The sequence below is a fragment of the Lissotriton vulgaris genome, chromosome 5 (genome assembly GCF_964263255.1).
Source record: "Lissotriton vulgaris chromosome 5, aLisVul1.2, whole genome shotgun sequence".
Lineage (NCBI taxonomy): Eukaryota > Metazoa > Chordata > Amphibia > Caudata > Salamandridae > Lissotriton > Lissotriton vulgaris.
In genome coordinates, this window is record NC_141693.1 from 1,354,001,209 (window position 1) to 1,354,027,275 (window position 26,067).

The 26,067-nt window shown below is 46.1% G+C and overlaps 1 protein-coding gene across 1 annotated transcript in view; it reads left to right on the top strand.

Moving 5' to 3' along the window:
- The window catches only part of BCAS2 (BCAS2 pre-mRNA processing factor), a 90,243-nt gene that overhangs the window by 44,701 nt on the left and 19,475 nt on the right, over positions 1–26,067 (top strand). Inside the window, exon 4 of the mRNA XM_086923289.1 lies at positions 14,320–14,481. Coding sequence (XP_086779415.1) covers positions 14,320–14,481 — 162 coding nt within the window. The remainder of the gene's footprint in view (positions 1–14,319; positions 14,482–26,067) is intronic.

Consider the following 26,067-nt stretch of genomic DNA (forward strand, 5'->3'; position numbering starts at 1 on the left):
CTTGGCTGGACTGGAGGATTTCAGTGCCGCCTACCTGGACGACATCACAGTGTTCAGCGTCAGCTGGGAGGAACACTTGCGCCACCTCCAGGAAGTGTTGTTGGCCCTGCGCGGAGCAGGCCTCACAATCAAAGCCAGTAAGTGCCAGATTGGGCAGGGTTCGGTGGTGTACTTGGGGCACCAAGTAGGGAGCGGCAAGGTTGCCCCCCTGCAACCCAAGATTGATACCATCCTGGCTTGGGCGCCGCCCAAAACTCAAACTCAGGTGAGAGCCTTCTTAGGACTCACAGGTTATTACAGGAGGTTTGTCAAGGATTACGGTAACATTGTGCACCCCTTGACTTCGCTGACTTCCTGGAAGCAGCCACGAAACGTGATCTGGACTGATGCCTGTCAAACGGCCTTTGACACCCTGAAAACTGCAATGTGCACAGCACCTATACTCCAGGCACCCGACTTCTCGAAAGAATTTATTGTCCAGACGGACGCTTCAGAGCATGGCGTGGGGGCTGTTCTAGCTCAGGTGAATGAAGAGGGCCGAGACTTGCCTGTAGCCTTCATCAGTAGGAGGTTACTTCCCAGGGAAACGAGGTGGAGTGCGATAGAGAGAGAAGCATTTGCTGTGATCGGTGCGCTGAAGAAGTTGAGACCCTACCTGTTTGGGACTCACTTCCGGGTTCAGACAGACCACAGGTCAGATGGTTGATGCAGATGAGGGGTGATAATCCGAAACTGTTGAGGTGGTCCATTTCCCTGCAGGGGATGGACTTTACGGTGGAACACCGCCCTGGTACCGATCACGCCAATGCTGATGGTCTGTCCAGATTTTTCCGCCTTAGTGAAGAGGACTCCCTAGGTCAAGGGTAGTTCTCCCCACATTTCAGCTGGAGGGGACATGTGTTAGACCTGACATCATTGGCTTGAGTCTCTCCTCCATTTTTTCTGTTGCCTCCACTGTTTTACGATGTTTTGCTGGTATATGCTTTGGGCGCTGTGCCACTGCTGATCAGTGCCACAGCGCAAGTGCTCCCTATGTTAAATTGATGTATCTATTGTATCCATGTTAGGCCTATTTGGTTTACTGTCAGTCCCTAGTCTAGTGCACCAGGAGTGCCGGGGCTTGTAAATACAAATGCCGCTCGTGGGCTTGCAGCACGTGTTGTGCCACCCACAGGAGCGGCCTCGTAAAAGAATGTCTACGGGTCGGCCTAGTGCTGTCACGCAGGCTGCACAAGTATTCCTACTTGCCAGCCCCTCAAACCTTCCCTTGACTTCATGTTAGTCACCCCTATGGTAGGCCCACGGGCAGGGTGCATTGTAAGTATAAGGTAGGACACGCCTGACCAAGTTGGCATGTCCTAATAGTGAATTACCGCCATCTTCGTTCTTCACTATTGCGAGGTAGCCTGCTCTCTGTTGGGTAGAATGGGCCGCCGGGATTATTAGCGCTATGATCCTAGCTGGCTCGGGGAGCATGGTGCAATGTCGAGTTTGGTAGCCCTGAACTCGGGGTTTGATTACGCATCCGTTGGTATGGATGGTTTTTGGACTATGAGTTTGAAAAAAGCACTTTTAGAAAGTGTCTATTTTCTTGTCTAACCATATCTGGTTTCTGCTGGTCTTGCGTGTGTGTGACAGGAGCTGGGTGGCTCCACAGGTCTGGATGAGTCAGTATGGGATGAGTGGGACATTTGCATTGAGAGTAGGGGGAGAGTAGTTGCTGATAGCCTGCCCTGCCTGATACAATTCTGGCTCCACCTCCTGCTGGGCGTCTGAGGACCCAGCCCTGCGCAATGAATAGGCCAGGTGCTTCTGCCTGGCTCCACCCACAACAGACCCAGGATGTTGGGAAATTCCCCTGCATGGACAAAGGGATCAAAGCCGAAAAGGGGTATAAGAGAAGGACCCCTGAACCAAGAATTTAGATCACTTCTGACAAGGAACCCTGTAACCAAGGACAAGAGGCCTGCTGATCTGAGGACTTGCCTACCCCTTCTGCCAGTGTGCTGTTTGCTGGGGGGAATCCTGCAGTGCTTCTTTATTTTTGCCAAGGAACCAGGAGAGAGGAACTGTGTGTGTACTCTCACGCTTGCTAAGAAAATCTCCAAGGACTGGAAGAGTGCCAGTCTCCTGCTGAAGTCACAGGGCTAAAGGACTTAATCTGCTTAAAGTGCTATTTGCTGGGACCTGTGAATCCAGCACCTCTGAACGAGCCAGCAACCTCGACGCCGATGGACGTCGCCGAATCCAGCTCGACACCGTGAGTGACGGCTCAAGTGTCCCGCTTCCTCGACGCCGGCTGCCGGGCACGATCGACGCCAGCAGCAACGCCAGTGAGTAGTGAGTTCGGCTCCAGCTCCAAGGGACCTCGTGTCTGCACCGCTGCTGATCGAATCGCCCTCGTGCCCTCTCGACGCCGAGAGCGCTGCTCACTCTGTGCAACCGCATCATCGACGATGACGCCTGCTGAGGCCTGATCGACACCGAAGACGCGACGCCGGGTTGCTCGACGCCGCTGATCATCGTGTGCTTCATTTTCCAAAGATACTGTGTTGTTGGGGGTCCGTGTGACTCCGGGCTCGACGTAGCGCTCCTCGCGATCGACGCCGAACCTTTGGATTAACTTTGCCTCGACTTCGTGTAGCCCCCGTGTGGGTTACCCTGTTGCTATGAACTGTGTTTCCAAGAAGAAGATTTGCTTTGATACTAAAGACTTTGTGCTAAAGAAGAAACTACCTTTGAACTATCCGTTTTCCCTTCCCAGAGTATTTATTAAGATTGTGTACATTTTTGTCGTTATTTGGTCTTGTGCTAAGCCTTATATAAAAATACCTATTTTTATAATACTACGGTGTCGTGTCCATTTGTAGTGTATTCAATTTATTACTGTATGTGGTCATAAATGCTTAACACACAGCCTCTGAGATAAGCCTGTCTGCTCTGCCAAGCTACCACGGGGGTGAGCAGGGGTTATCGAAGGGTGTGATCCCCTTGCCCTGACTAGAAAAGGTGTGTCCCTATTTGTCAGAAGTGTATACCTCTGCCAACTAGAGGCAGCGGGTTCTAACAATCTGCTGTATATTCTTGCACTTGAGAGGTAACTCTCAAGTGCACTCTTGCACTTTTCCAACATCAATTTTACTATCCCGGATCATACTCCCGTACCATGGTCTGACCACTTTTTAATTTCACTGAATTGGCTGTTATATCACATCTCACGTCCTAAATCTCTACCCAATAAACCTACTCGTTCTTGGGCTATTCTTGACCCAGAAAATGGAAGTTAAATCTAGAGCACCCCCCCCCCCTAAACTTATTTCCAACCCCATTCACGCTGACGCAGAGTTTTCAAAATGGATAGGAGAGTCACTAGATAAACCCTACCTAAAAAGTCCTCCTGTAAACCCCAAGGTAAAATTACCTCCCCATGGTTTACCCAGGAAATGCGACTTCTAAAAAAAGTCTGCAAAAAATCAGAAAGAGACTGGAGAAAAAATTTCGACCCTATTAAAAAAAAAATGAATATAAACAGACCATCCTTAATTACAAAAAGGCACTTAAAACCGCTCAAGTTAAATATTTCGAGGAAAAAATCAATTCATCTACCAACTCATCAAGGGAGACGTTTCAAATTGCTAAAAAACTTCTCAAAACACCTGACCCTCCCCCTCTAGTAGAACCATCAGCTAATCGATGTAATGAATTGGCGGAATTCTTTGATTCAAAGATTAAAAATATTCTCAATTCTCTTCCATCACAAACATCTGACGCCCTCCACATTCCTAATTCATCCAATTTTACACCCCATGCTACAGCATATCAACTGTCTCACTTCACCCCCTTGACAACTGATATTCTCTCCTCAATACTGTCCTCTATCAAAAGTGGATCCCCTACTGACCCCGCACCTTTTAATTTCCTAAAGTTGCTACCTAAGGTGAGAGCTGCCTGCCATCTTCGAGCTTCAGCTGCCTCCTTTCCCCCCCCCCCCCCCCCCCCCCCCCCCCCTCCCCGGCGCTGTTCCTGATATTTGCTGGGCCCACCGCCTCGCCGGTGCTCCGACTCACAGCCATCTTGGGCCGTCTTCCCGGACGTCTGGGAGGCCTTGTGTGTAGGCCTTACATCACTACGCCTCTTCTATCTCTCCCCTGAGGCTGGGCCTAACTGGACATTTGCCGCTGCTGCCCACCACCTGCAGCACTGAAGTCGGCGCCCTCCCAGCTTCTCCCATCTATGCGGCTGGCGCTCCTCTGCCGGCTGTGACTGGGCCGCTCCTACTGTAGCCACTGCCCCAGTCGCTGCCTCCACGTGGACTTGACCCTCTTAGGCTACTTCTCCAGGGCCAGTGTGACCGCCTTGCACCCTGCCGACTACTCCTGCTGCGGTCTCGCGCTACGGTGCCGGCCATCATCTAGACTCATGGTGCCATCCACATCCGGACGCTCCACCTGTGACGGACTGGTCTCTCAGTTCCTTCCCCCCTCCCCATTTGTAGATGACTGCACGTCCTACTGGTTGCTTCCTGTGTGCCCCCTCCTGGAACAGAGGTGAGGGCGCGGCCTAGTACGGGACCTGAGCTAATTGCGGCCATTGCGTGGGACGTCGGTCCGCAGTGCTGCCGTTCCCCCAAACTAGCTCTTCACGTTGACAATCCTACCAGGGACCCCTCTTCATCCGGTGCCTCCTACCACAGCTCTTTTTCACCACTCTCCACTTTGTGGGCACTGTCTGGTGCTCACCTTCTCCTCCTTCACTGGGTCCCTCCTGCGCTCTGTTGTCTATTTCCCCACCGCATCGCGGACGCCCAGAAGAGACATGGGACGTAACGATGCACGCCAGTCCAAAATACCCTTTGAATCCAAAAAATCTTCTAAAACGACGCCGGAGCCTGACGGTGGTCCTCCTACCCCGGCACCTCTGGAAGAAGACTGGAAAGCGCTACTGCTGGGGATGAAGCAAAGCCTATCCACAATTGACGCCAAAATAGACACCATCAATGTGCTTATGGACAGTGTTGTTACTAAACTGGAGCAACATGAAACCCGCATCAAGGAAACAGAGGACAGGATTTCTGTTCTGGAAGACTGAGCCACCTCAACGGGTAAACAAGTCACTCAAATGGACCGGTTGCTTAAACTCCTAGCGGACAAGAACAAGGACTTGGAAGCGAGGTCTCGCCGCAATAACGTCAGAATTTTAGGCCTTGCGGAGTCCACCAACACAGGTAAAATGGAGACCTCCGTAGAGAACCTTCTCATAGAACTGTTTGGCAAAGAATCCTTCTCCTCACACTTCATTATCGAACGGGCCCATAGATCTCTGGCAGCTCGCCCGCCTCCTGGAGCCCAACTTCGCCCTATTATTGAGCGCTTCCTGAACTATAGAGACCGGGACGCGGTGTTACAACGGGCAATAGAGATGGGAACTGTGAAATATTGCACCACTACCCTCTCCTTTTTTCCTGATTTCACCCCCTCCGTCCAGGAGGCTAGGCGCAAATTTACAATGGTTTAAAAGAAACTTCAGGCGCAAGAGATCCCATATGCCATGCTATACCCTGCCAAGTTGAAAGTAACATTTCAGGGTAAACATCACCTCTTTCAAAACCCGCAACAGGAGGAGGACTTCCTTAAGCACTGTAGGAGGGAACAAAACAGTGACGAAGCAACTCGACGTAGATCTAGGTCGCAATCACCAATGTTGCAACAGGACTGAGAGACAACATTGTGGTATTGTTCCCTTTTCACATGGCGCACACTGTTCATTTCCTAAACGATATCTGTTTCTTCATATTCTGTGTTAGGTACTTGATCAGCACGGGGCCTATCGGTCTATGATTTACCTGAGTGCTCGGTCACCCACCTCTGTCCCACATTAGACGACTGGGTTTTTTACCTGTTGTCTGTGGGTGTAAGTAAGGGGGTGGATTGGCGGGTCTTGTGCCCCTAGTTTTGGTCCCCAAATGGGCGAGCCCCCTAACACCCCTTCCCCCCCTGTGGGTAGGGATATGTGTCATACCTTTTCTAGGTTTTAATTTGTTTCGTTTCTGGGATGCTGGGTGGGGGTTGAATTCCCGGCCAGTTGGGGTTGCCGGTGTGGGTGGGAAGGAAGCTCGCTCCACTACCTACGACATTGTAATGCTTTTTATGTTGTCCCTGGGAGGAGTCTGGGGGGTTTCTGTGGGGGAATTGTGCTCTGTTTAACGTCAAATGTGCTATGATTCGAAAATGTGTGATTACATGCTACAAGATTCATCCTATGTCTGAATGGGTGACGTAGAGGGTACGCTGCCGTCGCACCAGTTTCAGTTGGTATCGTGGAACATCCGAGGGCTGAATAACCCCAGAAAAAAGAGGCAAATTTTAGGATTCCTCGATATGCAGGGCATATCAATTGCTATGCTTCAAGAAACACATTTACTGTCGGATAGCTCGTCTCTCTTTGCGTCCAGGTGGGCCTCCTGTAGGGCTTTTTCCTCCTACTCCAACTATCCCAGAGGGGCTACGATCTTGGTTAGACGCGGTATGAAATTCACACCTGCCGGGACGGAGGTAGATCCCGGGTGGCAGATACTGCATGGTCTGGGATAAACTATACTCTCATACGGTCCTTTTTGCATGCTACTATGACCCCAATGTAGACAATACTTGCTCACTGCTCACGATGTGGGGTAAAATTCAAACACTGGGCATAGGCCATGTAATACTGGGTGGGGACTTCAACACTGCCGTGGCACCGAGCATTGACAGATCTCACCCCCAGTCTGCACACTACTCCCAAACCCAACGTGCCCTATCCTCCATTGTTGCTGAACACCACTACATTGATTCATGGCGGCACCTACACCCGTCCCTCAAACAGGGCACTCGCCACTCTGCAGTACATTCCACATGGGCATGTCTCGACTACGTGTTCCTATCGACAGGCCTTACTCCCTGGTTAATCACAGCCCGACACCTCGCCAGGACTTTCTCTGACCATTCCCGGTCCTAATCTCACTACGCATTCCCATTGAGACCTCCCCTTATTTGAGCTGGCGCCTCAACCCTTCCCATCTCACAGACTCTGCCTTCAAGGCGGACCTCGAACAGGACATCAAGGACTTTTTTGACCGAAACGTAGGGTCGATGTCGGACCTCACTGTGGTATGGGAGGCCGTTCGGGGATGGTGTATCTCTAAGGGGGGCGGAGTCCTTAAATCCCTGCGAGGAGATCTTCGTAAAATTGAATCCGAACTTCGAGATCTGGAACGGATTAGTACTCGTGAGGCCCGTGACCATTCTTCCAACGCACTCCTTCGGGAGAAGCTGAACGAATAGGCAGAGGCGGCGGATAGGGAGTGCAAGTTCCTCTGCAAACAACACACTGCGCGCGTTTTCGGTGAGGGGGATAGGCCTGGCAGGGCACTTGCCTCCGCTGTCCGGTCCCCTAGATATAATAATTTCGTCACCACCTTGCTTGATGAGCATCAAATCCCACAACGAGACCTTTCTGAACAACTCCGCATCCTTACGAATCACTACTCCACTCTTTACACCTCTCAAAGATCGGCACCTATTAATCTGCATCCCTATCTGGACTACATGGCTATCGCGTGGCTTGGTCCATCCCAACAAAAATTCCTCCACCATATCCTCGAGGTAGATGAAATAAAAGATGCCATCATGTTCATGAAATCGGGCAAATCACCTGGGTCTGACGGGCTGCCAATCGACTTTTACAAGGCATATATCCACATTCTTGCCCCAATACTACCGCAAGTTTACTATTCGGCCCTCGAAGTGGGAACTCTCCCGCCCTCTATGCGCGAAGCCCTTATTACGTCTCTCTTGAAACCGGGCAAACCACCAGAACACTGCGACTCCTATAGACCCCTCTCTTTGCTCAATACTGATGTCAAAATCCTAGCGAAGGTACTGGCGGCCCGCCTTAACCTGTTGATGGAGCGCCTAGTCCTACCTGACCAGGCGGGTTTCGTCCCCAACAGGGCAACTTCACATAACTTACGCACCCTTCAGGCTGTACTACAAGACATAAACCCCAGATGCGAGGCTGCTGCTGTGTTCCTTGACGCCACTAAAGCGTTCGATTCCCTTGAATGGGATTACCTATTTGCCCTCCTTGAACGCATGGGGATCCCTTACATCTCCCTTGATTGGATAAAGCTGCTATAAAGCAAACCATGTGCCTCAGTCCTACTCAATGGGGCCAGGTCGGCTCCCTTTGACATACATAGAGGCACCAGACAAGGGTGCCCCCTCTCCCCTGTCCTCTTTGCGATCGCCATCGAGCCGCTGGCGGCCAAACTCCGACAGCATCATAACCACCGCTCTCTAATATACCCGGAGCGTCAGCTCCTAGTAGCACTGTACGCTGACGACATAACCCTATATGTACATAAACCGCAAGAAAACCTTAACCCCCTTCTACGCGAAATCACCAAATTCGGCGCTATTTCAGGAATACAAATCAATTGGTCAAAATCGGCTCTATTCCCCTTAACAGATAAGACCATGCACTTTCCCCTGAACTATCCCTTGATATGGGAAACTGAGGAAATAAAATATCTAGGTGTCGTTGTATCCCGGAATCGTGAGACCCTCATTAGGGCTAACTATGGCACTGTACTTGACAAATTGACTGATGCCATCACCAAGTGGATCCATCTCCCGCTCTCAATGGCGGGGCGCATCTCCCTTATAAAGATGGTGGTCCTCCCCAAATTGTTATACCTCTTTACTAACATACCATACAGTCCGGGTTCCCACTTCTTCCGCGCCCTCAATTCCCAATTGTCGAGACTTATTTGGGGTGGAAAACAGGCCAGGATCAGTCTAAAGACACTCATGTTACCGTATCATCAGGGCGGGTTTGATGTTCCTAACTTCCAACAATATTACGATTGTGTCTAGGGTCACTTCGTCGCGTACTGGTTACATCCCCCTCCTTTCATGGCCCATCTGGCAGTGGAGGACGGATATATGCGCCCTGTGCAACCGTCGGGATATCTATATACTACGCCGAGTGTTTCAGACCGAGACCCTACCACAGTTGACTGCACGGTTCAGGCGTGGAGGCGTTTAGCGGATCACATGGAGGTCAAGTTTTTGTACTCACCATGTATGCCTCTAGCACATGACCCTAGATTACGAGTTACCTGTGAAGAGATTGGTCGTAAACTACTCACGAAACTGGCGATTCACACGTGGGGTGATCTATACCTCCAGGGGCAGTTCCGAACATCAGCGCAATTCTTTGGAGAGAACACCCCCTCTGTCATGGACACGTTTCTCTATGTCTGGCTGCGACAAAACGTTAAGGCAGTTACTCCAAGCTTCCCTGACGAGCCTGACACCCTGGCCCCCCTGCACTCGCTCTTACAAACTGACAACCCCAGACATGTGGTGTCTATGCGGTACAAGCACGCCCAGCCTGCCCCATCGCCGCCCCCGCTCAGAGTCCGCAGCGAATGGGTCGGTGACCTTGGCACCCCGCTGTCTGACGATCAATGGGAGGAAAGCTGCTCGCACACTAATGCAGTGACCGGTAATACCCGTATCAGGTTGATTCATTTCAAATTCTTGCACCGCATTTACTTCAATCCTTCCAAACTATTCTGGCTTGGCCTCCGTGACACTGACCATTGCCTCAGATGTAGGGTGGAGGGTGCCGATTTCTTCCACCTGGCGTGGACATGCCCTGCTGTAGCGGCATATTGGCATGCCGTTTTTAGAGCACTTTCAGACATGGTTGGAGTTGCTATCGATCCCTGTCCCAAGACGGCCCTGTTAGGTCAATTGGTCCCGGCACTGAAGTCACAGGAAATTTCTTGCACTGGGCCTCTTATTAGCCAAACGCCATGTAGCCTGTAGATGGGGTAGAGGCCGTGCTCCTAAATTTAAGATCTGGCTTAATACTATGTCAACTTGGCAAGATCACATCCACAATTATGCCGAACTCTTACCACACAAGTCACGCCCGAAAGATCTATGGGGTCCCCTCACTGCCTATCTCCTCCTTCAACAGAGCGAGGTGCATTCTGACACTTGAGTCCATACCCTTCCTCTCTATCCTCCCCCCTGCTCCCTTATCGCCCTCTGAATCAGTAGGTGTCCTCCTGTACATCTTGGCAGTTCCCGATGCCCGGCTTTAGGCTGGTCCGCGGCACACACTTAATACCTGACTGCACACTCACGTTATTAACATGTTACACGTAGCACTACTTACACGACCTTTGCACAGTATTGACCTCACAGGTTTGATTATGGAATATCCCCCCCTCCCTCTCCTCCCCCCTTCCCCCCCCCCCTCCCCCCCCTTTTCCCTTTCTGCCCTTCCCTTCCCTTCCCATGTCAGCCAGAAGTATTTAGCCGGTGCGGAACATACTAACCTCGATGGAGGTTGCTCCTCCCACTACTTAGCACTGCATTGTGGCTCCTCACCCTAAGGTCCTTTAATCCACATACACTGTATGGTGGTATATCATGGGAAGGATTGTTCCCTGTTGAGTTTCTGTTTCTGGTTTTTCACCAAAAAATGATAAAAGAAGCCTCAATTGCGTTTTGCTTGTATACAGTATGCTTCCACCCTGTGGTTATGACACACGTAATACCTGGCTATACCACTTTTATATCTCGGCCGGCCCAGCAGGGTTGTAGGCGGCATGCTGTGTTTAAGTTCTATTGTCGTGCCTTTTTAATTATGAGCCCGCCCTGGACTCTATTTTGTGTAGCTGCCGGCCTGCAGATGCAGGTTGTAGGCGTGAAGCTGTGTACTGACCTATTACTCTTGTCATCAATAAAGGTTTAAAAAAAAAAAAAAAAAGTCTGGGTTTTAACAGAGTAGCTAACAATGTACATAAAGTGGGATTTGGGTCCGCCACTTTCCCTGTTGGCTTTCTTTGACCAGCATCTTTCAGCCATTGGTCTGACAATCACATCTTGACTTAGCGCAGTGGTGTGTTAACCTCCTATCTATTACTGTGGCTGTTTGGGTTCATCCCTTCACCTCCACTCCAGTGCTTACATTACGCTGCCTCCTGGATTACTTTACAACTTTGTCCGCACGTGCCACGTGCTGATGTCCTAACACTGCATGCATTAGCTCATTAAACCCAGACCTATTGCCTATGCTTATTTATCTTTATTTCATATTTCCCCTTTTTGAGCCCCTTTTTTTTGCTAGCAGTTTTAGCACACACATTTTTCTGTAAAGTTTCTAGCCATTTTAATTACTGAATTGTACCATTTGTATTTCAACGTGCAAAGCAGTTGAAAGTGTGTATTATGTACAGGTTTGTTGCACTTCGTCCCTGTGCACAGTGGCAGTACCAATGACTTAGCAGATTTAAATGGATGTCGTTTTACTGAGTTTCTGGAACATTGGAGCTGAATCCCATGCTTGCCACACCTCTAAGCCCTTTTAATAAGTTTATCTCTGTTATGGGGTATTCTATCTTGCCCAGATGTCCTCTAATGATATTATTCTGAACATGTTGAGTTGCGCATTTCCACTTCTTTAGCTCCTGCAGAATTGCTAGTCATTCTCCAATGAAGTCTTCTTCTTTGGCATTTTTGGTTAATTTGTGCTTTTTCTGGTGTGAATCGTGGTTGCTTAACATTGGTAATAGATCAGTATCCATATCCTCAATGTGAGACCTCTCCCAGAGTAAAATTACAATTGGAGCACCACACAGGAATAGGCATATTCTCTTTAACATCTGACATGCCTGCTCTCATGTGAGACGTAAAATGCGTAAAAAAAATAAATAATTTTTAAAAAAAGATAAACCTGCGAGGCTCCCTGGGTCGTATAGACCCATATCATAAACGCAGATGGTAAGTTATGAAAATTCTTGCAACTAGATTGGCTCAAGTTATCTCCCCGTTGGTCTCTAGGTATCAACACCGTTTTTTTCCCTAGTAGGAGCACGGTTAACCATCTACATAGGGTGATTGCAATGTTAAATTATGCTAATGTACAGCAAAAGCATATTGAAATAATTTTTTTAGATGCTGAAAAAGTGTTTGACTATGTATCTTGGTCGTTTCTCTGGGCCACTATGCGGAAGATGGGGTTTGGACCCCGTTATATAACATCTTTACAAACTATGTATAAAAGACTGCGTGCTAGAATATGTACAATGGGTAAAGAGTCATCATTTGTATATATAACCAGGGGAACACAACATGGGTGTCCTTGTTCTCCCTTGCTTTTTGCTATCTGTATCAACCCCCTGTTACTATTGCTGGAAATGACGAATAAAATTCAGTCAATATCAGTTGGGCAGTATCAAGTGCGCGTCCTTGCTTACGCTGATGAGATAGCGGTAGGAACATCTGACCCAGAGCAAGTGGTAAGGGAGATTGAGAACCCGACTCAGAAATATGGGGAAGTTGCATGGTTTAAGTTTAAAGTATCTAAAAGCCAGATTGTTTGTACCGAGGGACTTTGTCCTGTTGAAACACGTGTTACGCAGGAAGCTAGATACCTGGGGATAAAGATTAGGATGTCACTTCAAGAGGTTATTGCAGTCAATTGGGCAGGCAAAGTATCTTCGGCTCGGAGGCAATTGGAAAGGGTTTGGGGCCTCCACCTGTCAATGGTAGGGAGGTGCAGTGTGCTAAAACTGTCTATACTTCCTAAGCTAATCTATTATTTTAGGACTGTTCCGCTTGAGTTAACACGTTCCCAATTGTTACAGCTACAATCCCTTACTGATAGGTTCATTTAGGGCCAGAAGAAAGATCGCAAAGCTTCGAAGTATATAATGTTACCAATAGAACGTGGGGGATGGGATGTAGCAAATTTTACATTTTATTATTTAGCTTGTCTCTTACAGAACATGCAGTATCTGGTGACTGGAGCGGAAGTGCAATTATTCGAAGCCCCCACTATATACCAAATGTTGATGGTGACTCAAGCTTGTGAGGCCTTGCTTAAGGATTTTGAACCCAGCTATTTTAAGAGAATGCGATTTAAAATATTCAGTACAGCATATAAAGCTTGGAAGATAATACGTAAATTAGCACCAACAAGCTGCATAAATTACTTTACACCTTTAACCCTTTCGATGCTCATGAAGAGCTCAGCTCGTCATGATGCACAGTTGAGCTGTGCTGATGACGAGCTGAGCTCGTCATGACACCAGCAAAATGGCAATTTTCAGCACAGGAGGGGGAAAACGCCTAGCAGCCAAGATGTTAAACTGGACAGAATTTTTCCCCACTGTTTTCTGGGATGCAAAGATGGGTAGTTGGAGGGATAAGGGGATTCGACATTTAGGGGATATCTGTAGTGGTGGGATAATTGCCTCTTATTCAGATTCAGTAGAACAGTATAAGTTGCCTAAAAATTACTTTATTTTTTAATTCTTACAAATTCGTGACTACCTAGGTAAACATTGTGGGTACCTGTACCTAATGCTTTAATAGTGGCAGTGAAAAAAAGAGCTAAGATTGGGGCATTATATGACATATTGGTTGACTCAACTGGATGATAGAGAGACCCACGATGTGAAGTGAGTGAAGGATTTGGGACCACAGGTATATATGTGCAACAATCAATTGACATAGCAGCCAAACTTATGTTGACAGCAAACTTGCGCACCTAACATTATAAAACTTTGTTTAACTTATAAAACACCCCTGTCAAAATGATGAAGTGAGGGGGGCCCCACGACGGGAAATGTTTTAGGTGTCAGGTGGAGAAAGCTGATATTTTACACATATTCTTTGATTGCACAGTGTTAAATCAGTTTAGAGTAGGTATATCAAAAATTTTAACTCCGATCACAGGGGTTAATGTCTGTATCTCTAGAGAGGTAATGCTAACAGGAGTGGGCGAGGGCATTCAGTCTGCTCAGATTTCCTATCCATTTAGGTATCTCATATTTATGGCTGCTGCCGTTGCTCGATTATGTGTTGCCTCTATGTGGCTTCAGCCTGAAGCACCATCGTTTGAAATGTGGCGTGCCAAGTTTTATAATGTATTCAATTTGGAATATAGTTTGTATCGTATCAAACCACTGAGGAAAAAAAAACTGGGGGCACAAATTTGGGGGCCTATGTTGCAACATATGGAGATATCGCTGTGAATGATAACCACTTCCTATGTTTCTTATATGCTTTTTGTTACTATTTCCCAGTGTAAATCATGCCTGCATTAATGATTTAAACGATTGATTTGTAAGTATTACATGCTATGAACTGAATAATAAAGAATATATTATTATTTTTTTAAATGCATGTGTTGTATACAAATATTGTTTATTTAGCAATTACAAATTCATAAGCTTCCTTTGTGATCCCTGTTTGACAGGTATGAGCTGCCTGCTCCTTCTGCAGGACAGAAGAATGACATAACTGCATGGCAGGAATGTGTTAATAACTCCATGGCACAGCTGGAGCATCAGGCTGTTCGAATTGAGAACCTGGAGATCATGTCGCAGCATGGCCCGAATGCTTGGAAAGTTTATAACGAGTAAGCCATTGATGTGTTGTCAATCACTCTGCACGCATTGGTTCAGTTTTACACAATGTTTGGGCAGCCATTCTTGTATATGTACGTGCAACAGAAAGGCACTTTATAGGTCATGTTCTGTTATTCAGATTTGTATAGCATGCTAATAACCTGTGAGAGTATCAAGGCTCTTCGCAGGTCTGTAGGTGGAGATCTCCCTGGAGTATTTTTAGGTCACGCGTTGAGCAGCGCATGCGCTGTCTCAGCGAGACCTAAAGTAATCTATATGTTGAGTGAAACTCCGCCTATTGGCGGCTAATATGTGCTGCTGCTCGCAATTTGTTTAACATTGCATTTCTTTTTCTTATGTTGCTCATGGTTGGTTTGCGATGCCAAGTCACATCCGTTGTGCTGCCGTTTTGCAGGAAGCAGCACCGACCAACTACTGTTTAGTTACGTTGCTGGGCTTTTAATAGTCTACATAGGGACTACTTTTTCCCAGCGCGGCTCCCATTTTATTGCCACTGTTTGCTTATACCTGCTTAGGGAGGTTTTGCCCCCCCTACTCCCCATCAAGCTCCTCTGTTCGCTAAGACTGGCACGCTCGCGGCTCCCATTTCACGGGCGCCTTTTATTTATACTTGCTAGACCAGGTTGTCTCCCATCCTTCACGATAAATGAGAGCTATACGCGACCTGGCCGTCTGAATGCTGCCTGGCCTCGTCTCTCCTTTCACAGCCTGGTGAACGGACTGCCCCTCTTTACCGGGGCATGAGAGGTACCTGCTTCAGGTTGGTAGCGGACGGGGGTAGAATCACTGTGTCTGGGGTGCCGTTCGCACACACCATTTCTAGCTCATATTTTCCCTGGAGCTCTGCGGAATGGGTGAGAGACTTCAGGAGTTTTGCTAATTTCCTAACACTTACATACGTTCTTGACATATTCTCAGCCTCGTACATATTTGATGACTGGGCATGAAGGGGCGGGGAATGAGAAATCCAGATGTGCGTGGACATGGCCTGGACGTCAGGATTTGTGCGCATGCGTCATTATCGGCCGTGTCACTTAACCAGTATCTGAACGTTCTTGACATTCTCAGCCTCGTACATATTTGACGACTGGGCATGAAGGGGCGGGGGATGAGGAATTGTTCTCAGGCAGACAAGATGCATCCATATGAAATAGCCAGTCGCTCGCGGCTCTCATTTCAAGGCAGCCGTTTATTTATACTTGTTTCATTTGCAAGCTAGGTCATTGTTTTTGTTCTACCTACATGCCAAAGATGCCTGGCACACCTGAAGCTAGAACATAACTAGATTCAGATTCAAAATACTTTATTCGGTTAAAAAGCAAGATAACCATAAAAGTAGCATGAAAGGTACAATTTACAAGAGGTAGAGTAAACTTTTTTTTTTAAAAAGTCACGAGAAAGAAAAACAACAAGATTAAATACATATATACCATAAAAATAATCAATCCATTTGAATTGATTTAAGACACTTAAAAACCAATTTTAAAAATTCTGCAATTGAGGCAACCATAAAAACAGTATCCATTTTCTGGCACTCTATGAACGCTAGGCGGCATCTATATACCTTTAAATCTTTAAGGATAGGGATGATAAGTTTCTTTCGAGGAAGAGTATAAAATTTACAAAAGAATAAAATATGTATATCAGATTGTTGGGAGACATCATCACATGGACAGAGACATAAATCCTTCGACCAACAATTCATCACGGGGAACGATAATGTCCTAAAAACTATATTCAATCTAAAACGGGTCAAGAGGTACCGTTCATGATTGGGCATATACAATGAGAGATATGGCTGCAATTTCTCTCCACATAGGATATCCTGGTGGGCAGAAACGGTCTTTTTTCTCGCCTCCTCTATATATCTCTTTTCCTTGAGGTGAGCCATACACAGATTTTTCAAGTCTCTTCTGGATATGTATTCCATTGATTGTGGGTCCTCAAAGTATTGGGGGCAACTTATTTTTTCAAGAAAGTCTCTGACGTAGCCTATCCATTTGAAATCACTGATATTGTCCAATGCCATGATGTCCTTTAAAATAGCCCGATTGACAACACATTCTTCATTTGTCCAAACCCTATGCCAAAGAAGGACTGGCTGAATTCTGATAGTATCAGTAACATAGGATATTCCCAATTCAGCATGGCATATCATTGTTGCAGTACTTTGGGGTACGGACAGAATGTGACATAAAAACTTATTTTCCATGATTTGGATTGAACTGATGTTTGAATAACCCCATAATCCTGCACCATATGAGGCTACAGATATACATGTCGCATTATAAACAGTTAAAATCTCTTTTATGGGTTTTTTACCTAATTTTTTCATAAAACATTTTAGGGCCATAATGGTCTTAGAAAATAACAAAGATCTAGCATGAATTGCTGTAGTCCATGAGCCACTTTCATGGAACAATATCCCCAGGTAGGGGAAGGTGGGGGTTCTTTCTAGGGGATTGGAATTTATGAAAATTGGCTTTGCATGCTTGTTTGTTCTGGACCCACAGTACATAGATAAAGTTTTGGAACAATTGATTTTCAAGTCTAAACCAAGCATGAAGGTGTTAAAGGCTGTAACCAAAGTTTGTAAAGCCATTGGGGTGCGCGCCATCAGAACAGCATCATCAGCGTACATCAGTGCAGGGACAGTCCTACCTCTCACCATAGGCATGTCCCTGCCCTCCTGCACAAGATGCTTCTCCATTCCATTTATGTATAACAAAAATAGAAAGGGGGCTAGGACGCACCCTTGGCGCACACCCCGACCAATCCCAAATTGTCTGCTGCATTCACCATTATTCCCATATCTGACACTAGCAGTGGCCCCAGAATACAGCTCTCTCAGAAAACATATAATGGCATTGTCTACCCCCAAATCAGCCATGATTGACCATAATTTAATATGTGACACACAGTCAAAAGCTGATGATAAATCAACAAATGTAAGGTATAGACGTTGTTTTTTGACCTTTATATACTTCTGTTGCAAGGTGAAAAGATTCAAACCTTGCTCTATGGTCCCTAAACCCTTTTGGAACCCAAATTGAAAATCGCTTAACACCCCATTATCCTCGGCCCAGCTTTGCAGTTTAGCTAAAATCACTCTCCCCAGGATTTTTATAGAAGAGTCCAATAAGGAAATTGGCCTATAGCATGTACAACTTAGCCTGTCCCCTTTCTTGAAGATTGGGACTATTACTGATGTAAACCAGGTAGGAATTGGGCTATTTGCTAGAGCGGCATTGAAGAGCTGAACTAACAGTGGCCCCCATAATTCGATGTTAGCCTTATAGAGGTCAGCTGGTATACCGTCTGGTCCTGCTGCTTTGCCCCCCTTAGTCGCCTTCAGGCTTGCTATGATTTCAGGAAGGGTTACAGTCAAAGTTCTGGATGTATCTAAATTTGGCAACCCCACATCCTGGCCTGTTTCAGGGGTTAGTTCCACAGCCTTATAAAGGGAGGAAAAATGAGCCACCCACTCATCTTCTGAGATGGCAATTTCCATGCGTGCTTTTTGTTCATGTAAGAGGGGGGTGTTAATAACCCTCCAAAAAGCAGCCGGATCCTTTGATTTTGAGGCATCGCATAGGTTGTCCCAAGCCTCCCTTTTTATCGAGGCCTTCCTGTCCCTCAAAGCTAAGTTGTAATCCTTCCTTGCAATTCTAATTTGGATTACATCCCGTGGTCTATTATGAATTGCATGTCTAAGCTTTGTTAGAGCTCTAGTACACTTCCTATCAAACCATTTCCTATTGGACTTTAGGGAATTTTTCCTATTAACCCACAGTGCTTCCTTAATTTTACTGGAAATGATATTAAAATGGGATATTATTTCACAGTTCTCTGCGCATTCATCTAAACAGATCGAAAAGCTACTCATGCATTTACTCAATATTTTATACAGGAAATCATCCGGGACCAGTCTGCTCCATTTACGGTTGTAACCATTTTGAGCACCCAACCTCACGTCCTGAACCATTTGGTTCTGACATTCTCTAGTATCGACTGCAGCAAATAGGTTCTCCATTTTTAATACCTGTGGCAGATGATCACTCAGTGGTAAATCCATGATATTTGCTCTAATCAATCTGTTCGCAGAGCTAAGTGTACATAAACTAAAATCAATAATGGATGAGGCACCCCGCCCGACAAAAGTTGGAACAAATGTCGTTGTATGGTGTGCTAATTCATTTACAAACCCAAGATTCAAGTTAAAAATCATTTCATTTAATGAGTCGCCTAATAGGGTATGTTCATAACTATATATTCCTGCTTAATGTTCATTTTTGTTTAGTTTTGGAGATGAAGGAACAGACAGCCAGCTAAACACACAAACGCTGCATTAAAATGTTTAGAACAAAGGCTACTTCTCAGGCAGCCAAGATACATCCGTATGAAATAGCCAGTTATAGAGCATCTCTTTTGTGTTTCTGTGTGTTTTTTAATGTGATTTGGAACATTGGTGGGTTTTTCTTAGGCGGTTTTCGTTCATAAATGTGTTTCACATAATTCAAGGTGTTTCTGCCTCTGGGTTGTGAGGTATAAACGTGTCTTCCTCTGTTAATTTTATTAAAACAATTCTGTGCACAGCAATCTTTCTCTCCTTGTGGTGCTGATAAAAAGTGGTATTTTGACAGCCTTGACCTTCAGCCCTAACCTGTATTCCACTATGTTTGGTAGATTTGTTTTGGTACTTTCATGCCGTATTGTACAGATGCAACACATTTCGAAAACCGAAGGCGATGACGCTGTCATGACAACATCAGTGATAACTTGCTATTTTGTCTATTCTGCTATCAGTCACTGGAGAAAAACTGTCGCGAGTGCAGCAACCAAGCCGAGCACAGTCCCTAATTCACCCCTGCTGTTGCTGCTTCGTTTTGGTGCCCCGCATCCTCCCAGCTGTTTCTGATAGCTTTCCCGCCCCCTGCCACACCACGCCACCCTTTTTCCTTCTTTAATTACCCCAACATTCCTCCCTCATGTTTCTTGTTTTTTTTTTTAAATTAAATATTATTGTGAAAGATTTTTTAAAGTCACTGAAGCAGACTGCTCAGAGCACAGCGGAAAAGTCTCTGGTGCTCCACACAATAATAAAAAAATGCATATCTGGTGCATACAACATTCTTGTTCCTTTAAATACCAGGAACTATGTGGTAAAGTGCTTTCATTTCTATTCCGTTCCATGTAAAATTGCAGCTGATGCAATGCGGAAGATGAGGGCAAGGAGTGGACGGAACAATGCAATAGTAGATGACATTCAAGGAGCCTGAAGTACTGGGAAATTACTACTGGGGCTGGCGGGCACAGGCCTCGCCGCGGCTGTCTTTAGAAACAAAAATAGAAGGCGACTGGTTTTGCGCTCAGTACACAATACTATCTAATGATGTTCACGGGAACGCGCCCGCCCTCTTTTTGTGTCTTCCTGCGGGACACGCATGACATATGAAAGATGTTTTCCTCTCCCCACAACCAGTGTCCTCTTCGCTCAACCCAGATATTTATTCCTTAAACTTTATATCCCAATGCTTTTAAATGATGTGGCTGACGAAGGAAAAATTATGAAACAATCGTAGGTTCTTTGCAGTTTGTGTAACAATGATAACATGTTTCTGGAAGCTCAAAGGGAGCTGCATGCTTTATGTGCGGTCTTTGCAATTATTCACAATTAACAAACATAGTCTTGTGCCGAATAAGCAAACATGCAAACGTATTCAGTTTTACCTTTCTGCCAGGTCCAGATTTTTTTGTCCCACCGGTATACTTACTATACACAGTGCATATGTGATTGGGGCAATGGCCCTGCCCCCTGCAGATGATGGACACTTTGGCCCATGTTTCCATGCTAAATAACCACAAAGGTGCTATCACGGGCAGCGCATTAATTATGTGCCACATGGAAGTAGGGATACAGTCGGTGCACCCTAAGGGTGCTCTTTGAAATGTGACATAGTATCCCAATGACCTTCAGCTACTACCATACAAAGGGTTGACTTTCTGTGTGTATCTCACTGAGGGAGGGGTCCATCTCCTCATCAAAAGCAGGTCAGTTATTCTCAATGCAAAAAAGGAAACAGCGGGCTGAAACGTATCCATACTCACCAGTGCAGACAATAAATCTGAGAGTTTGTGCCTTTGTTGCCTTTGGCCAAACTGTTCTAGTATGTAGGGGCACATCCAATGAGGGTGCGCAGCAGTGCTCGCAGGACCGTGCACCCATTTTCACAGTGCAGTTCTAGGTAATGTTGTAGACAGCCGGCTGCTTTTAGGGCTGAATAGTTTGAAATATGGTCCAAAGAAGAGAATGTATTTAGGCTACTCTGAATATTTGAATTAGGATGTGTGAAGCATATGCTCTATGAGGCATGGCTTTGCACAGGTGTGTACTAGAAGTTTACACTGGCAGAGGTTCCGTTGGTTGGCACTACAGGGGTTTGTAGACCTAATTCACACTTTGCTTGAGCTTTGAAGGATAGGAGATTAATAGGTTAATTTATAGCCTGGTAAACTGCCCTGCAACCTGACAAGTCAGTAGAGAACACAGCCTCGGCTCTCCTGGCAAAGAACTCCCACCACATTGAGAGATACCCACCTGCCTGGCAAGAATCACACTGCCTTCTGTATGCCATGTTGGTTTTGCCCCATTGCGCACACTTTTTTTTTTTTGTCAAACCCAAATTGAATGTTGGCTCTAGGGAAAACAAAACATACCACGGACACATAAGGAGTTTGCTTACGACAAGGAAGGCTGGCAGTAACTGTGCCTCTTTTACTGCCAGCCTTGCTTCTCGTAAGCAAGGACTATAAGTACAAGGTGCATGTTTACGCACCGCTTGCAGGTTTTCACAACACATAAATAAAAAGCATTGTTATTTACAATGCCAATAGCTCAAACTCTCAGAAATGCGAGACCTATTGCATCGCTAATTCTTGTTTGAAAAGCGAGGTCTTCAGCTTCTTGCTAAGCTCAGGAAGTGACAGGGAGACTCTGATGTGCAGTGGGAGGTTGTTCCATGCTTTGACAGAGATGAAAGAGAAGGCAGAACCTCTTGCTCTGCTTTTGTGTATGCAGGGTATGTGTGCCATTGAGAGTGTGACTGAGAAGGGGTGTGTGGAGGGTTTCTAGAAGTGTATGCGGCTATTGAGGTAGGTGTGGCCCATGTTGTATACCACTTTGTATGTGTGAGGAGTTTGGCTTGAGTATGTTTGCATATGAGGACCAAGTGGAGTTTCTTGAGGTGTGGTGTAATGTGGGTGTGGCATGGTAGGTCGAGGATGAGTCTTGCTGCTGCATTCTGCATGGTATGGAGCCTGTTCATGAACTGTTGATGATAGTGTGTTTCCAAAGTCCAGTCTGCTGGTTGTGAAGACTTCTGTGCCAGTTTTCCGGGTGTAGTCTGGTAGCCACTTGAAGATTTGTTTAGCAGCATCCTCGAGATTATGGAAGCAAGTTGTGGCAACAGAGCTGACTTGGGTAGTCATGTCGATCTTGTCTAAAATGATTTCTAGGTTTTGTGCTTGGCAGTGGGGGTTGGTGTGGGTCCTAGGTCTCTCTGCCGCCAGTTGGATTTCCATGCTGAGAGTTTGTTCCCAAAATTCATTCCTCAGTCTTGTTTGAGTTGAATTTGAGGCAGTTAGACTTCAACCAGGTGGCCACTGCAGGCAGAGAAGTTTAATCTTGTCCCTTCAACACTACCAGAGAAGGGTTGTATTATCATGACAATAAACTGTACTTACCCGCTCCTGCTCTTCAACAAAAAATCATGGAGTGGTGTCACGCCGGTGCTTTAGTAGGGCATCCTGGAAGCGGTAAAACCGTTTACCTGTGCCACCGATGGTTTTGGTGGGAAAACATGTCTGACGATATCGTCACGTTTGTTCAAGCCTGTTCCACTTGTGCACGACAAAAAACCTCACATTGTGCACCTACTGGGTTATTAAAAACTATAGCCATTCCTCCCTGGCATACCAGAAGCATGGACTTTATCACTCACCTTCCCTCTTGTCAAGGGTACAACACTATTTATGTGGTAGTGGATATGCTGTCAAAAATGGCCCATTTAGTTTCATTAAGAAAGATTCCCACCTCTAAAGAACTGGCTCACATCTTTCTAGACCACGTAGTAAGGCTTCATGGGCTACCCACAGTCATAATATCAGATAGAGGCCCCCAATTCATATCAAAGTTTTGGCGAGGTCTGTGCTCCATTCTAGACATCGATCATAGGCTCTCGACCGCCTACCATCTATAAACAGATGGACAGTCGGAAAGAACCAATCAGACCCTTGAACAATATCTAGGATTTCAAGGCTCGAGCGCTGTAGAAGACCTTGACATGTGTTTTTATCCTCAGGTTTATCTTGTGTCCTTTTTCACACGATCCCTACTGCAGGACTCCCATTGCATGCATATACTTTTAAGACGTTCCCTCGTACACGTAAAGAGGCTGTCGGAACGTGACCATTGCTTGGCTTACTGTTCTGGTACCACGCCCCCTTCCTACTTCCTGGTTACGAGAGGCTCCTTCCCACGGCAGTCGCTGTTTTGTTCCTGTCTCCTCTCGGTTTCTGGATATTCTAAACGTCCGTTGGTGTTCTGCCATCCTTCACAATAGCGGGTAGTCCCCCCATCTTCCGAGTTACCTCCAGTCCGGAGAGTGACATTCTGTGCCCGTTGGAAACCTATTGCCCCGCCCTTTTAGCTCAAAGCCATTTGGAGAGCGTTTCTCCCCTGCCGGGAATTTGAGCTCTTTTTCCCATTACCGAGTGCTTGGAGTCCGCGGAACCGGGCGGTCATTCCTGAAACTTCCTTTTACTTTTAAGGAGCCCTGCTCTCAGTCGGACAGTCTGGGCTAATTCTTTCTTTTTACCCTGACGAGAGAGAGCGCTCCGCTCGGAATAGTTTCCCGGGCCGGGTGTCTCTCCTCTTGAGAGTGTAGCTGCTCTGCTCTTTATCCCCCGAGAGAGCTGGCCAGTGCACTTCAAGTCTTTCCCCTTTTTTTACTCTTGTGAGTTTGGTGAGTGTGTGTGTCATTTCATGAGTCCTGCTCTATTAGACCCGGCATCGTATTTCTCAGGCCATACTCTGCAGCATGTCAATGTGTTGAAAGGTCGCCCTTTGGCTAGTGTCTAGTGTATTATTGCATGTCCTGTTTTCTTACAGCCCTGACTACACCAACCAGATCTGCACCTGCCCTGTTACTTAACCATTCGTATGGGGAGAGTGGTGGACACTCCTTGGGTTTCCCCCCCCCCCCCATACTTTTAGGGAACAGTTGTCAGGAGTGTGTTCACTGTTGCATTTTTGGCTCTGTTTTCTGGAGGTGTTGGGGATTCCTCTTCGTTCCCGTGGAAACTGGCTGGTATCCTTTGAACCCTGACAAACTCTGATTGAAGGATTTGGACTCACAATTGAGGAATATAGAATTAGATTCAGGGGGGCTCACAAAACTCAAAACCAATCCTGGATTGACTTTGTAGACTACTCTGCTAAAACACAAGATGGTTGTTAACTACCACAAATAGAGAGTACGGTTCTATCTAATCTTACCTCTGCCTACCTTTGGGGTTCCACTGGACTCTGTGCACACTATACCTCACTTTGGTATAGTATATACAGTACCAACCTCCTACAAATGGTAGCTGTCTTTTCTGTGGTGATTGATTTCCTGGTTTCCATGTGGTAACTGTGTGGTGTTTCCTGTGTTTTCCATCTGTAGGCTAGTGGTGTGGCTTCTGGGGTTCGGTCGAGGGTTGAAATCGTTGTAGATAGTGGCAATTTTGTTGCTGAAAAGGTCTGATGGGTTGTAAACTAGAACTTGAGTGGAGGTGATGTTTTTGGAGGTGTCTATTAGGAGGTGTCTATTAGGAGGTGAAGTCCTTGATGATTGTGATGATCTTGCTGCTGTTGGAACCAAGTTCTATGTACTCAGCTAGGGTCTTCATTTTTTTAATTAACCGTCAAAACTCGACATTACAGGACACTGAAAATATGTACATGCTTTGAGTCTAGAGCATACATAGGTACTAGCATACAAATATTTCCGAGTTACAACCTTGATTATGCTGCAAGTTGGTCTTCTGAAACAAGATCGAAAGGGGGGTACAGATACACAATAGTTATTCCATTTGTTCCATATTGCGGACCATTTCCGGGGTCATCCACTGGAGACTAAAACCGTTATTTTCCCTGAACATACACCAGTCCATGTCATTTTTCTAGGAGTCCACCCTGGGTGGCTCCTTCGCTCTCCATAGCTGCGCAATGTTCCGTTTGGATATCATTTGACCCAGCGCAGCCCAAAGCTCATTTCTACTGTTGAGGTCTGTGGGCTCCCAAATATTCAAGAGACATTTCTTATCCTCTGGCCGTATGACTACCCGACACATCACTCATACATTCATTCACAGCTAGGGTCTTCTTGGTTTCTCTGGTTTGTTGGTGGTAGCATCTTAGTTCAGATTTGTAGATGATCCTGTCAGTTTCATTCTGGCTGACTCTCCATTTTCGTTCTAGTTGTTTGCAGTATCAGTTGGTTGAACGAAGTTCCTTTGAGTACCATTTAGCCTGCTTTTAAGACTCGCCTGGTGGTTGAGTGTGCTGGGCGCCAGGGCATTGACACAGTCTGAGATTCATTTGTTGATGCGGTTGATATCTGTACTTCGGGATCTGGTGTATTTGGGATGATTTTCACGTAGTGTGTGTGACCAGTCTGTTTCTGTGTTGATGTTCTGGGTTCGTTCGGGCTTGACCTGTGGTGGCAGTTCTTTTGTTGTATGGGGTGTTGATCTCAAAGTGGATGAGGGCCTGGTCGGTCCAGGTGAGTGGCGTGGCTGCACGACTTTGATGCCATTGAACAAGGTGGAGACTGGGTCAAGGGTGTATTCAGCGGTGTGCTAGAGCCCGGTGACTTGTTGTGTCAGTCTGAAGTTCCCTAAGCCTTTGAGGATTGCGCCAGAGTGTGGGTTGGTCCTATCTTCCAGGCGGTCCAGCTGCCAAGACTCACCAGCATTTCTTGACAAAAACGAAAACACCCTGAAATATTGCCATGTTTTCTGGGCATAGATTTAGTGTCTGTGAAGGTTAGTTATGAGCTGTAAAAACATTAAGTGATGGTTGAAGTTCGGCATTAGGTAATATCACATTATGCATTTGGGTTACATTTTCATACAAACAACTTTACTTTTCTCTGACACTTAACTAATTATTGGCCATAGTTGTGTTTTTTTTCTTCAGGTTCATGATAATTACTTTTGCTGATGCCAAATCCTCTTCTGGTCTAGCTGCTGAAATTTAAATTTCGTTGCTTAGATATTCCTACCGGATCAAGTTTGACTAGTTATCCAGCTCCCACCTAGTATGAGATCTTTGGGCTGGTATTTTTTCTTTACTTGACCTGTGCTAACTGCTCTTGTGTATCTGAAGTTTATCTGGGAATGTGCGGTCATTATGCTGGTCAAACCATCTTGCCAATTTATCCACAAGTTTGTGTTTGTTAATCTGTGAGTTAAATATTACTATAAACTGTTAGCTAATAATGCTTGTTAAAATTTGTAATGTGTGCGATTAG